Source organism: Carassius auratus, chromosome 29 (genome assembly GCF_003368295.1).
Source record: "Carassius auratus strain Wakin chromosome 29, ASM336829v1, whole genome shotgun sequence".
NCBI classification, from domain to species: domain Eukaryota; kingdom Metazoa; phylum Chordata; class Actinopteri; order Cypriniformes; family Cyprinidae; genus Carassius; species Carassius auratus.
The window spans coordinates 14,553,634-14,568,371 of record NC_039271.1 but is presented as its reverse complement, the minus strand read 5'-3'; the positions used below and the strand labels follow the sequence as shown (position 1 = coordinate 14,568,371).

At 35.2% G+C, this 14,738-nt stretch overlaps 1 protein-coding gene across 3 annotated transcripts; it reads right to left on the bottom strand.

Annotated features, from left to right (window-relative positions):
* Positions 1–110: 110 nt before the first annotated feature.
* LOC113048176 (T-complex protein 11-like protein 2) lies at positions 111–7,735 on the bottom strand. 3 transcript variants are annotated; one of them, XM_026209791.1, is made up of 11 exons: positions 7,585–7,713; positions 6,882–6,959; positions 5,613–5,793; positions 5,015–5,147; positions 4,647–4,767; positions 4,339–4,562; positions 3,504–3,640; positions 3,004–3,191; positions 2,715–2,896; positions 2,405–2,577; positions 1,350–1,621 (listed from the first exon to the last, which is right to left on the bottom strand). In XM_026209791.1, exons 3-11 carry the CDS (start codon positions 5,782–5,784, stop codon positions 1,350–1,352), a joined length of 1,602 nt encoding a protein of 533 aa, XP_026065576.1. In that variant the 5' UTR covers positions 5,785–5,793; positions 6,882–6,959; positions 7,585–7,713. The 3 variants fall into 3 exon arrangements, with proteins under 3 accessions (XP_026065574.1, XP_026065576.1, XP_026065575.1); XM_026209790.1 differs by lacking the exon at positions 6,882–6,959 and having other exon boundaries at positions 7,585–7,735; XM_026209789.1 differs by lacking the exons at positions 6,882–6,959; positions 7,585–7,713 and having other exon boundaries at positions 111–1,621; positions 5,613–5,784.
* Positions 7,736–14,738: the final 7,003 nt, after the last annotated feature.

Here is a 14,738-nt window from a genome sequence, read left to right as displayed (position 1 = left end):
CCCATATACAGTAGTTAAATTAATTGAAACTAAATAGATTTTTTTAAATGTAACAAATTAATATTGAAATACTGAATGCAGAAAGAGGTTTAAAAGAAACGAAAATGAACTAGTTTTCCCACTTTCTTTTATTTGTTTTTATTTTTTTTAGTGCTTGTCACACTGCACATATTTTGTTCTTACAAGGGTTCTTACATCTTGAAACAAACAACACATAGGCTATTGCAAAACGGTTAAACTGAAGGTCTGTCATGTTGAAACAATGGCTTTGCACACAAAGATGTGATTCATTCGCTTGTCACAACGGCAAAAAAATAATCACCAGCAAAACAAGGGGCGTGATCTATGCGGTTTGGTAACAGTTAAAATAAAACTATTAATATTAACTCAATGTAAGAGCACAAACATTAAGACAATCGCCTTAATTTTCACATTTAACAACAGTAATAAAAACAAACATGCCTGTTACAAAGCAGTAATACACAAACAGCATACAGAACTAACAAAAATCTTGATTTCTTAAAAATAACAAAAGGACAACAGATGATTATCCAGTCATATCTGTAGGCATATAAAATGCACTACCAGGACAAAAAAAAAAATAATAATAATAAAAATAATAATAATAAACAAAATAATGTAACAATATTGTTCATTTTGATCTTCCCAGAGTTCTTGATTCTCCCTCTTTATATCATTTCACGTTCCTGACATTCCAAATTGTGCAGAATACGAAACAGACAATATTTAAGTATAAATACAGTCGACGATTGTAATACAATTCTTTCAAAATAATGTGTAGCAAACAAAGCACAATTTTACTTTGTTGTGGATGGATTTCAGTATGCTCCAATGAACACTTTTTTTTTTTTAATGATCTATAAAATTGGCGTAGGAAACAACAACACTGATATATCTCTACACGAATAGAACATATTCTCAAAAGTCATGTAAATGATCTATGTAAATATATTAGCCTATTTTTGGCTATATCTTTAACAATTGTAAATATAGAAAAGTTTCTGCCTTGCACCTAAACATGGTCAATATACTGTTCGTAATGACTGCATTTCTATTGCAGTAACACTGTCAAGTGAAAACCACAGTTAGAGAGATGCTAAAAATATTACTCGGCAAGGAATATAGATTCTTTGAAACATTATAAACAGCAACAACGCCCCCCAACCCATAATTTCCCGTTTTAAGTACCATAACACCCTGTTGTTCTTCAGTCCCCTTTGTACTGTAGTGACTCCCTTGAAATCAAGCCTCAAATAATTCACACAAGAGAAACACATGAGTGAAATGTCTGGTAATAGTAACGGATCAAGTAAATAATGCATCCTGGTTTATTTGGACTGCAGTGGACTGCTGGGTGGCCCCTGTACGATCCCATTCTGCGGAGCTGGCGCTGGCATGTCGATGAAAAGTAGATTCTTCAGGATGCTCACATAGAAAGGACCGTAAACCTTTTTGTTGAAGTTGACAAGGTTGACGAAACTGACCCCAAGCCCCATGAGCTCTGACTGAATCAGACCCAAGCCTGGCGGTACGGGAGGGGGCGTCCTGTGAGAGCTGGTAGAGGCCAGGACCACCCTAAAGTACTGCTGTACCCTTCCCTCTGTGGGACGGAAAAGGGACATTAAAGCGCGAAGTCAAATATTACGAGTTCAGTACTAGGTAAGTTCAACTGACGGCATTTGTGTCATAATGTTGATTATCACAGAAATGTATTTCCACTTTCATTTTTTTTATTCCATATTAAATAAATAAATAAAATAGAGCAGAAATGCTTATTGCAATGGAAGTGAATGGGATCAATTTATAAATGTGAAAGTATCACTGTTTTAAAATTATAGCCACACAGTGTAAACAATTTGCTTGTTAATATAATATAAAAAAAGCTTGCTAACCATTATATGCAATTGTATAACTTAGTTGCCATGAAAACAATGTAAAATGACTAGAAAAATTATTATTTGAACAGCTTTATAGCTTAAATAATACACTGGTTTTAACAGAAGAGTCAATGTATTTGGTTTTATGAAATTGTATGTTTCAAGTCTCTGCTTTTAAATCCTCCAAAATATGGCTCTATGTATTTCTATTTTAAGGCAAAAAAGGGATTTTCTTACTTAGTATTTTGTCTTGTTTCCCATAACAAATGTTTTTTTCTAAACCTTCTTAAATCAAGTCACTTAAAAACTTGAGTTGCATAAAACAAGAATTTAACATATATATTATTAAATATGATCCATTTTGCTTCTCAGGTAATTGTGTCTTGATTTAAGAATGATTTTTTTTTATATTTGTACCGGTAAACAAGACAAAAAAGAATAAAAAATTCATTTTTGCAGTGTCGCAAGTGCTGTTGGACTCTAATATTCTTTTGCATTTTCCTTACCAACAAGGGTGCGTATTGGGTTGTTTTCCTGGGTAATGTCGCAGATCTGGCCCTTTAAGGTTTCCTGCAGTTCAGCCGGGAGAGCTGGGAAGTTTCTTTCAGCCAGAGACTTGTTGACCTCACAGCAGATTTGAACGCTGACATTTCCAAGAGCTTCAGTGAGATTAAAATCACTGTAAGCCAAACGGGAAAAAAAACAAAAAACAAAGCCGACAGATGTTCATTATTATGTTTATGCAGAAGTATGTGTGTGACATGTGCATGTGTTAGCTTGAGCAGAGTTTAGCGGAAGGACAGGGATCGGACGTACGCGCTGTGCATTCCCTCCAGCAGCACTGCTGTCATCTTCTTAAGTCGCTCGACAAGAGTGGGCAGGCCTGACACAGCCCCTCCTATTGAGCTGTAGACTATCAGCAGAACAGACGCGACCACTTGATAGAGCTGAAGAGACCGCTGCATCTCCTGCAACCTCACTTCATCCGTCATCAGGGTCTGCAAGTGCAAAATTGAGACTGTCAGGTCATAAAACACTCTGAAAGGTGCATTTGAGTTTGATATCAAAGCTCAGATTGAGTTTAAATGCATGTTTGTTCTCCAACCTCAGGCAACGGGCCCTTGCTCTCGTCCCAAGTGAGCAGTCTGATGTAGGCTGTATTTAGCACCCACGTTGGGCCTGGTAAGGGTTTGCCGCTCTGCCCGGAATCGCTGCTCTTTTCTGATGGTGGCATGATTTGAGTGGCCTCCTCAATTGAAAATTTGATCCACTCGTTTGTGTGGTCCAAAGCACCTGGGTGAATTAAAAAGTGTCCAGATACTTTTGGGTGAACTATACTGATGTCATTCCAAGCCTGTATGACTATTACTTCCGAGGAGATATTCTGAAATTTTTTGTTGTTGTTGTTGATACAATTAACTTCAGTGGTGTCCAATGTTCGACAAAAACTGTCTAAAAATCTTCAAAGCATCATTTGTGTTTCACAGTGTGACAAAAAAGGATGATAAATAATGACAGAATTTTTTATAAAAATGGGTGAAAATGCAATTTATGTGAAATAATTTTCAATGATTTTCGTATATGAATTTTGTTTTGTGGACTTACTGGGAGTTCTTTCCAGAATGCTCTGGAATTTGGCTCTCTCGTACTCTACTGACTGCCTCTGAAGCTCTGGCCTGAGGCTCTGGATGGTAAAATTCACCATGTCCATTTTCATCAGGTCCAGCACCCGGAAGATCTCCCTGTTACCACACAAGTGATCATTTCCAAGTCAAATACATTGCCTCAGGTGACTCTCGCAACAAATGGCCGTTAGTGAAGATCTGTGTCCCTCATCCCTCTCAATTACTGCATCACATTTACTAATAATTGGCTGGATGATTCATATTTTTTATCAACAAGACATCTTCCCATTTTAAAAAAATACCATGTCACAACATGTGCTTACATACTAAAACTTGTTCTTAACCTTTTTCTTATATATTTAAGATGAAATATCAATGTCTAAAATGTAATTATTACATTGTTACATGCAACGTTATTATAGAAAACTCAAAGTAAAATCATATAAAACCTTTTCGTTACTTGAAATACACTTGACTTTAATCTTTAAATGATTAAAATAAACAAAAAAAAACACTCAAAATATTAATAAGCATCTCACTGATACTAAAATAACACTAGCTATAAGGCCACCCATAATATATTTTTCTTGTATATATATGATTTCAATTGTTTCGTAAATTAAAAGAAACATTTAGTACGAAAACAATTGGTGATTGAAGATTTGTTCATGAAAATGTTGGTACCTGTACACAGATTTCATGCACAAATTTGAATGAGACGCATTATTAACATGATACTACATCAGCCAATGGGTGCTAGAGTGAAACTGACATAGTTCTACAAAGCTATAAAAGAAGAAACCTTAATAACGTACTTGAACAGTGTCACTAAGTTGGCCGAGTTCTCCTTGAGCTTCTTGATTTCATCGTCTCGGACCGGTGCACAGAACTTGCCCATAGTATTGATGATGTAAGACACAAGGCCCTGGATATCAACCGCATTGTTGTCAGCCTGCTGGCGGATCAGGTCCATGTCCAGAACCTCCATGATCTGAGTACGCAGGCGATTGGCCCCGGGGTTCAGGAAGGACAGCAGGGTCTTTGATGATAGGAAAAAAAGATGTAGAATCATTTGCCATCAGACTGCTTTTCATCATTGTGTCAGATTAAATGTGTAACTTACATCTCTGATCTCATCCAGAAGTTTGATGGCGTAATTGTACTCAGGAGGGTCATCATTCAGCTCAGATTCAAGACAGTCCCAGAAGGCCTTGTGCAACATATCCTTAACTTTCTTCTCCAGGCTTGAAAAAAACATGGTTTGGATTCAATTGTGCTATTTATATATATATATATAGAAAGTAAAAAAGCAAAATTGAAAGCAAGATGCTTTCGTATATTTTTGTATATTTTAGTTGTATATCTTTTCTTGATCATCACCCTTAACTTGTTCTTGACCCATGTCTATAGTTATGAACAGTTACCAAGGACACTGAAAATCAAGTGGGACCCAGATCTAGAGATGGTAATTATTTAACAACAGTTTAGTACCTATTTTGAGGTAGATCCGGAGGCTCTAGGTGGAAGTTCTGGTTGACTACGATCTCATGAGCCAGGCTCAGATTAGAAAGGTCCCGAGCCGAGGCCATGACCTCATCAAGCGTTAGGGTTTTTGGTGGGCTGCCTGAGAATACGGTAGCAATACAGATTAAAAGACCAACAGAATCTTCAATACAACCAAATAATTTTGGATAAGGGTTGTTACTGTTAACTATTAAAACTGTTTTTGTTCACTGAAATAAATCTGAAATAACACAGAAAGACTTAAATGCAAACTTGACATGTTGTTTTACTGACAACTTTAATAAAATAAGTTGAAGTACTAAATTGCTAAACCAAAATAAAAATAAATTAAAAACTAAATAGAATACATTTTTAAATCAATAAAAAATATGACATAATTTCACATAAAAATAACTAAAATGTTATTTTATTCTTTAAACAAAAATTTATTTATTAAAATTATTATTTATTAATAAATACTACAATTGCATATAAATTATACTAAAATGATAGTATATTCTAACTGAACTAAATGCTAAACTACTTTTTTTTTTTTTGCATTTGCATTTGCATGTAGGACACTTACAAGAAGGAGAGTTGTGTTTGCTGGATGAATCGCTGGTGAAGCTCTGGCGAGAATAGTCCACATCGCTAGACGAGGTCAAACTGTCACACCTTTCAGATGACTCGGTGTCACTGTTCTGGTCCTCGCTGGCCACCGTAGATGTGGAGGTGGGACGTTCATCGTTCAGTGGCATTATGAGGTGCTGATTATGAAAAAAAAAAAGGTATTGAGGAGAATCTTGTGTCTAAAATTACTTCTCTCTTTTTTTTTTTGAGACAAACTTAAAGCTGATGCTTTTAGTGGAAACGGGGGCAACACTTACATGACAATAGGATAAAGTTAAAAGCTGGCACACTTTCAGTGCTGGAAAATTCCACAAGGACATAAAGCTTTGTTGACAAAGAAAACTGACTTGCAAAGGCAAGGGGGAAAATAAATGGGTAACCAAAGGCCTCAATGATATTCATGTGACCCACAAAGGGACATTGTATTTTAAATGTGATTTAGACGTTGACCGGTGCTGTCTCTTGGGTAACAAATAACACCAGATAGCAGCGTGAGTTTTAAAAGCAAACCTATCTCGTTACACCCCTCTGCCTTTATAGGCTCCACTACACACCTGTTTCCTAATGTAACAGACTAACTGCTTGTCTTTCAGGAAGTTGAGTCAGCATCAGTAAAAAGTTAACAGTGACCTTCATTAATTAATAAAAATGCATTCATATATTCTTAATGCTCTGACAAAACTGCTTGTTTATTTAAACTATCTTGTAATTAGTATCGGTCACAACAGAAATATCACTTTTTTTTTCTCCCAGTGCTACTGGAAAACAACAAGAATTTGAAATCGCATCGATTCTCTGCACATTCTGAGAGTTAAAGGAATAGTTCAACATAAAATGTCAATTCTTTCATATTTTCTTCTCTCTCAGGTCGTTCCAAACCTGTATTAATTTCGTACTTCTGTGGAACACAATCTCAGTCACTATTTACTTTGTGTTTTAAATGGCAAATGCACAGGAAAACTACTAAAACTAAAATGACAACAAACCATTTAAAAGTGAAAAGTGATTAAAAATGTTAATAAACACTATAATAATATAAAATGTATAATTTGGTCAAATGCTCACATTTGGCTTTATTTATTCAACATTATAGTTATTTAGTGTTGTTATAATTTTAAAAACAATAATGTTGACTTCACTATGCATGATAGGGCACTTCTATGAACGGTGTACCTCAACTTGCTCACTAACAGTTTATAGCAGTTACAAATACCAGTACTTCTACCTGTAATTGGAGCCTGGTTACAATAGAAAGACCACATGTTCAAGCCCTCCCATTCTTGTTACTCCCAGAAGAGAGAGTCTATGTTGAGGATAGGAAAAAAGCATTGTGGTGGTAAAAACAGAAACCCATGCACATGCACATCTTCAGTCAGGTTTAAATTAGAAAGGACAGATAACAGCACCACTGGCACTGGTTACAGCTCCTGCAGCTCTGGGCCCTAAAAGGAGGTGCTGTAACACACACACACACACACACACACACACACACACACACACAGCGCTCAGCTGCTCTGCACACGTGACCTTATCTTCAGCACACAAACAAGGACAAAACACGAGCAAACTGTCAAAGCAAATGAGCAGCCGAACTGGACTTTCTAGATCATGCAACCCCCAACCCGTTTAAAGATTAGCAACGCGAAATTAGTAAACAGTCACTTTATGATTCGGATGTAAGAAAAATATTAATAAATAAGACAGATAGCGCGCGCCAGCACATTTAATAAAGCGAACACGACAAAGACGTACGTGTTCGATTTAATTGTCCAGTGTCTTATAATAAATTAATTAGTCATGCAATTCATTTAGTGAGTAAATTATGCAAATATAACCAATTTCCTGCTCTCCAATATATATATTTATAACCTTTCTATATAACTTATATATATTTAGAAACTCGACGATTAAAACTATGTAACAGTTACCTGAGTCAAGTCCTCGAAAGTGAGGACTTGGCAAACAACAGTGGACAACCGAGTTTATCCTCGTTTTGCAGAATGCTACTTCCTTGCTTAGTACACTAGGACTTTAAAGGGCTCTTTAAAACAACACTTGGCTAGTGTTTTGTGAAACCGGGAAAATGTATTATTCGGCAGCTATAGGGGTGTCGATATTTTGCCTTGGTTTTACAAAGTAAAGCTAATAAGAGAAGTTAACACATAACTGTCGGAAAGAGATGTTTAAATATAAAATAGTCACGAGACTGTTGTTTTATTATAAAACTACAAAAATGTAGTTTATGACAATTTGCTTTGTATAGGACTGTCAATTACCCCCTAGTAACACAATGGCACAGTCCAGCTCGCATGAGCTTCTTTGTTTACGGATGTGACGTAAAAGAACATTAAAACATGCTTTGAGGACAAAGCGAGCTACTGTACAAAGTAACAAAGCATAAAACATTCGTAATATATTGTCGAGGAAAGTATGTGTCCGTTTCATCCGAGCGTTTTATTTCTGTCGCTAACGTTAAGGGACTTCAGTCTTTCACTGCGGTCAAGCCAGCCGCGCTTTGAAAATACACGGTCAAGCCAGCCGCACTTTTTTTTCCTTTGCGCGTGTAATCATGCACTTACGGTACGGGTGCTGAGAGCAGTCAAAATGCATGTAAAGAAGCTGTCGTACACACGTTTCCTTTATACTTTCGCTTATTTTAACTCATTATTGTATATAAACGTTTGTGTTGTACATAAATCATTTTAAATCGTTTATTAGAGATTATAAATTACAATATTAATGATTTTCATTCTTTGTTTTTTTCATGTTTCAGTGTGTGTATATGTGCATATATATATATATATATATATATATATATATATATATATATATATATATATATATATATATATATATATATATATATATATATATACATATACATATATATATATATATATATATATATATATATATACATATACATATATATATATATATATATATATATATATATATATATATATACATATACATATATATATATATATATATACATATATATATATACATATATATATATATACATATATATACATATATATATATATACATATATATACATATATACATATATATATATATATATATATATATATATATATATATATATATATTTATATTTAATGCATTCTACCAATTGCACTGTCCCAGTTTCTTACACAAAGAAGTGTTCCTTTATATGTTAGCTCATTCTTTCATATCATATGCATTCAGAATGACCCTGACTATCACTGTATTCATTTTCAAAGCATTTTAATGTATAGTTGTGGAGAAAGCTAAAAGCAAAATCACCCCAAATAAAAAATGCATCCGAGAAATTGCAGTGTGTCCCATTTTTCAACATTCATAAAAAAGGTTGCTTTATAGGTTAGCTCATTCTTTCAAATCGTATGTATTCAGAGTGATCCTGACTACCACTGTATTAATATTCAAGGCATTTTACTGTATAGTTTTGGAGAAAACGAAAAGCAAATTCACCCAAAACATCAAAATCCATTGTTGCACTTACACTTTTTCCCATTTTCCAAAATTCATAAAAGGTGTTCCTATATAGGTTAGCTCATTCTTTCAAGTCATATGTATTCAGAGTGACCCAGACTACCACTGTATTAATATTCAAGGCATTTTACTGTATAGGTTTGGAGAAAACTAAAAGCAAATTCCCGCAAAACATCAATCTCCATTGTTGCACTTAAACTTTTTCCCATTTTCAAAAATTCATATAAAGTGTTCCTTTATAGGTTAGCTCATTCTTTTAATGTATATTTTTTCAGAGTGACCCAGACTCCCACTGTATTAATTATCAAGGGATTTTACTGTATAGTTTTGGAGAAAACTAAAAGCAAATTCACCCAAAACATTAAAATCCATTGTTGCACATAACACTTTTTCCCATTTTCCAAAATTCATAAAAGGTGTTCCTATATAGGTTAGCTCATTCTTTCAAGTCATATGTATTCAGAGTGACCCAGACTACCACTGTATTAATTATCAAGGCATTTTACTGTATAGTTTAGGAGAAACCTAAAAGCAAATTCACCCAAAACATCAAAATCCAGTTGCACACACTTTTTCCCATTTTCCAAAATTCATATAAAGTGTTCCTTTATAGGTTAGCTCATTCTTTTAATGTATATGTATTCAGAGTGACCCAGAATACCACTGTATTAATTATCAAGGCATTTTACTGTATAGTTTTGGAGAAAACTAAAAGCAAATTCACCCAAAACATCAAAATCCATTGTTGCACTTAAATTTTTCCCATATTCAAAAATTCATAAAAGGTGTTCCTTTATAGGTTAGCTCATTCTTTCAAGTCATATGTATTCAGAGTGACCCCTACTATCACTGTATTAATATTCAAGGCATTTACTGTATAGGTTTGGAGAAAACTAAAAGCAAATTCCCGCAAAACATCAATCTCCATTGTTGCACTTAAACTTTTTCCCATTTTCAAAAATTCATATAAAGTGTTCCTTTATAGGTTAGCTCATTCTTTTAATGTATATTTTTTCAGAGTGACCCAGACTCCCACTGTATTAATTATCAAGGGATTTTACTGTATAGTTTTGGAGAAAACTAAAAGCAAATTCACCCAAAACATTAAAATCCATTGTTGCACATAACACTTTTTCCCATTTTCCAAAATTCATAAAAGGTGTTCCTATATGGGTTAGCTCATTCTTTCAAGTCATATGTATTCAGAGTGACCCAGACTACCACTGTATTAATTATCAAGGCATTTTACTGTATAGTTTTGGAGAAAACTAAAAGCAAATTCCCGCAAAACATCCATCTCCATTGTTGCACTTAAACTTTTTCCCATTTTCAAAAATTTATATAAAGTGTTCCTTTATAGGTTAGCTCATTCTTTTAATGTATATGTATTCAGAGTGACCCAGACTACCACTGTATTAATTATCAAGGGATTTTACTGTATAGTTTTGGAGAAAACTAAAAGCAAATTCACCCAAAACATCAAAATCCATTGTTGCACTTACACTTTTTCCCATTTTCCAAAATTCATATAAAGTGTTCCTTTATAGGTTAGCTCATTCTTTTAATGTATATGTATTCAGAGTGACCCAGACTACCACTGTATTAATATTCAAGGCATTTTACTGTATAGTTTTGGAGAAAACTAAAAGCAAATTGCCGCAAAACATCAAACTCCATTGTTGCACTTAAACTTTTTCCCATTTTCCAAAATTCATAAAAGGTGTTCCTATATAGGTTAGCTCATTCTTTCAAGTCATATGTATTCAGAGTGACCCAGACTACCACTGTATTAATTGTCAAGGCATTTTACTGTATAGTTTAGGAGAAACCTAAAAGCAAATTCACCCAAAACATCAAAATCCATTGTTGCACACACTTTTTCCCATTTTCCAAAATTCATAAAAGGTGTTCCTTTATATGTTAGCTCATTCTTTCAAGTCATATGTATTCAGAGTGACCCCTACTATCACTGTATTAATATTCAAGGCATTTCACTATATAGTTTTTGAGAAACTAAAATCAAATTCCCCCCAAAAAACTAAATGCATCCTAGCAATTGTAGTTTGTCCCATTTTCCAACACTCATAAAAAGGTTTGCTTTATAGGTTGGCTCATTTCTTCAGTGGACATGTATTCAGAGTGACCCTGACTATCGCTGTATTAATATTCAAGGCATTTTACTGTATATTTTTTGAGAAAACTAAAATCAAATTCCCCCCAAAAAACTACATGCATCCTAGCAATTGCACTGTGTCCCATTTTCCAACACTCATAAAAAGGTTTCCTTTATAGGTTAGCTCATTCTTTCAGTGGACATGTATTCAGAGTGACCCTGACTATCAATATATTCATTGTCAAGTTATTTTACTGTATAATGTTTGAAAAGACTAAAAGCAAATTCACCAAAAACATCAAACTCAGTTGTTGCACTTGCATTTATTCCCTTATTCCAACATTCATAAAAAGGGTTCCTTTATAGGTTAGCTCATTCTTTCAAGTCATATGTATTCAGAGTGACCATAACTATCGCTGTATTCATTTATAAGGCATTTTACTGTATAGTTCTTGAGAAAACTAAAAGCAAAATCATCGAAAACAACAAAATGCACGACACTCCTCCACCGCCCAGTGGATGACGACGGCTCTCCCAGTTTTGGGCAGCCGGGAGGAGTCCCCGTTCTCTGCTCCTCCGCTTTCCGGGGGATGGCAGCAGGCTCGGGCCCCTGGCGAACGGTGCCATTTCCTCCGCTCCCTCAAGCGTCCACGGCGGGACACTCCCTCGCCCTGCTCGATGGCACCGCAGACTCACCACAGCGACAAGTTATCTTCAGCAGCGCGTCCCTCCTTCCTCCCAGGTTTCGGCACCAGTGTAACACTATAAAAGCTTCTGAATCTTGGGAAGGAGGCGGGAACCAGCGGACATTCAAAATAAGCTTTAATAATAAAATTAACACAAAACAGCACGACAGCCACGTGCGGACAGCTGCAATTCAACCTAATGGAACTTAAACAAGAGTTTCATCAAGACTGAAAAACCGAAATAAGATGTGATAGGGATTATTTAACCTATATTATGACATTTCACAGATACAAATGCAAATATGTAATTTTTTATGCAGTGAAACAAAAACCTAATATGAGAAGATGATTTAAGGTGTACGCATCAGTGTGCAGAAGACAGTCAATAATTGTTCACAGGTGTTGAAGCCACACTAGGCACTGTTGTGCAGTCTGATGGGATATACAACAGTATGCCCAAAGTGCTATTATTCCTTAAGATGCACAAAGTTGTTTTCTAAAACAAGAAAGGCAAAAAAAGAAGAAGAAAAAACCCACAAATAAATGTATAATATATATAAATATCATGTATTTATATAAAATGCATAATGTTTATAAAAGTACAAAGAATATGATAAAATAAAGATTAGTAAAATTAAAAATTAAAAAATTTGTGTTGTCACCTAGCTTACCATGTGTAATCTTGTTGTATCTTGTTGTATCAATGGATTTTAATTGAGATTGATCATTCTAAAATCCGTTTTAATACAATTATAATCGATCAGTTACATGTAAGGAGAAACAAGAAATTGCAGCTAAGCAAACCTATTCAACAGACATGATTATGGGAAACAAACAAAGCAAAACAAATAATTGCTTTTCAAGCATAATCACCATTAACAATACAACAACCTCAGGGCTATAAAAGCAAAGACATAAGAAATTTAACTAAAAATTATAAACCATGGACACAAATAAGGACTTCTCAGAGGTAATTAACCTAATCATTTTCTATGGTTAAAATTAAGATTTGAACTTAATTAAATGTGACACTTATAATTAAAATGTAAGAAGAGGTTGAGTGTATCAGGAGGGTATTTCCTATTTCCACCTTATGGGTGTTTGAAAATTGGTAATGGTGCAACTGGTAGAATGAACTTTTTTTTTTAAGTGATTTTGCCATTAATCTTATTCAAAACCATACAGTCAAAATAAAAAAAAATATGATCATCCCACCCCTATCAGGAATGCTGAATCCCTGACAATTTTCAAGCGACAGCTGAAAGCTCATCTCTTTCAAAACTACTTGGCTTCATCTAAAAAAAAACAACAACTCTATTTATTCCTTCTTTTTCTAGCTTTTACTTATTTGAACAATGTCTAAAACTTGGTATTACAAGCACTTCCTGTGTCTGTTTGCCTCTAAGAAGAATCACTTTATGTATCCCGAAATTGTGAGTCGCTTTGGATAAAAGCGTCTACAAAATGACTAAATGTAAATCCATCCATCCATCCATCATCTTCCACTTATACGGGGCCGGGTCGCGGGGGCAACAGTCTAAGCAGAGACGCCCAGACTTCCCTCTCCCAAGCCACTTCTTCCTGTCACGCTGTCAGTCTCTGTTTTCCTGGGTGTCCCCTAGTGAGCTCACTTCTCCTTAGGCACTTCACCATAGGCACTTTAATTCCGCTAGTCTGGTCATGTCATCACAGTAATTGCACTCCAATTAAATCGCACAGGTGCTGATAATCCTTTGTCATTAGTCTCCCTATATAGAGCTGTCTTTCTCTGTTGTCTGTATGGAGTCCTTATCCTATTTGTCTATGCTCTCGTCTCCCGAGACTTCACCAACCTTCTCGTTCCTCCGAGTTTCCCGTTTCATCCGGTTCCCTCTTTTGGTTTGTTTGTCTATCAAGACTGTTAATTTTGTATTTACCCTTCTGTTAATAAAACCCATACCTTGCTATTGGATCCTGCCCTCTCCGTGTGTTTATCCTAAACCCAACCGTCACACTTCCAGGTCAGCCGGGAGACATAGTCCCTCCAGCGCAGGCCCGGCGCCACAAGGGGGCAAAAGGGGGCAATGCCCCCTCAGATCTGACTTGTGCCCCCTCTGTTTCATTTTTGTATTCATGGTTAGAAATAAATGGTCAACCTTTTGAGTTAAATAATAATTTAACCTTATCCCCATGGGATTTAGAATGTTCAGTGTTGTGACTCGTGACATTACTGCCAGATTCAAACGTCTTTCGCGTTGGTTGGCGCTGAGCCAGATACGGACGAGCTCAACGCTGTTATATATCACAACTATGCAGTGTTTTCAATCTCATACTGTTTATTTTAGATTTCAGACATTTAAATAGGCTACACATAAGCACTGGTAAAACAACAGCCTACATTTGGAGTTTGTAAAATACACACTGATGTCTGTGGAAGCAAGTGCTGTCGCGTTGGTTGGCGCTGAGCCAGAGACGGACGAGCTCAGCGCTGTCATATCACAACTATGCAGTGTTTTCAACCTCATAATGTTTATTTTAGATTTCATACATTTAAATAGGCTACACATAAGCACTGGTAAAAAAAAATAGACTACATTTGGAGTCTGTGAAAGCAGCAAAAACAATATATTCAAATATAATTTGACGACGTGTGTTTTTCATATCAGATAAACACAGTGGAAGAATGCTAACTATAAAGTTGACTCTATTGTTATAAAGATTTTTAAACGACCAAACACACTCACTTACACATATTTGAGAATCGGAATATAGGATAGTTGATGACATAGTAAGTAAGTTTGTG

Excerpts from the sequence above, each read along its gene's own strand:
- LOC113048176 (XM_026209790.1), bottom strand. The coding sequence starts at position 5,784 with ATGCCACTGAACGATGAACGTCCCACCTCCACATCTACGGTGGCCAGC. Across the intron at positions 5,148-5,612 it reads CAAACACAACTCTCCTTCTT|GCAGCCCACCAAAAACCCTA; the intron begins GTAAGTGTCCTA and ends CCGTATTCTCAG. Across the intron at positions 2,897-3,003 it reads GCAAGGGCCCGTTGCCTGAG|ACCCTGATGACGGATGAAGT; the intron begins GTTGGAGAACAA and ends TTGCACTTGCAG.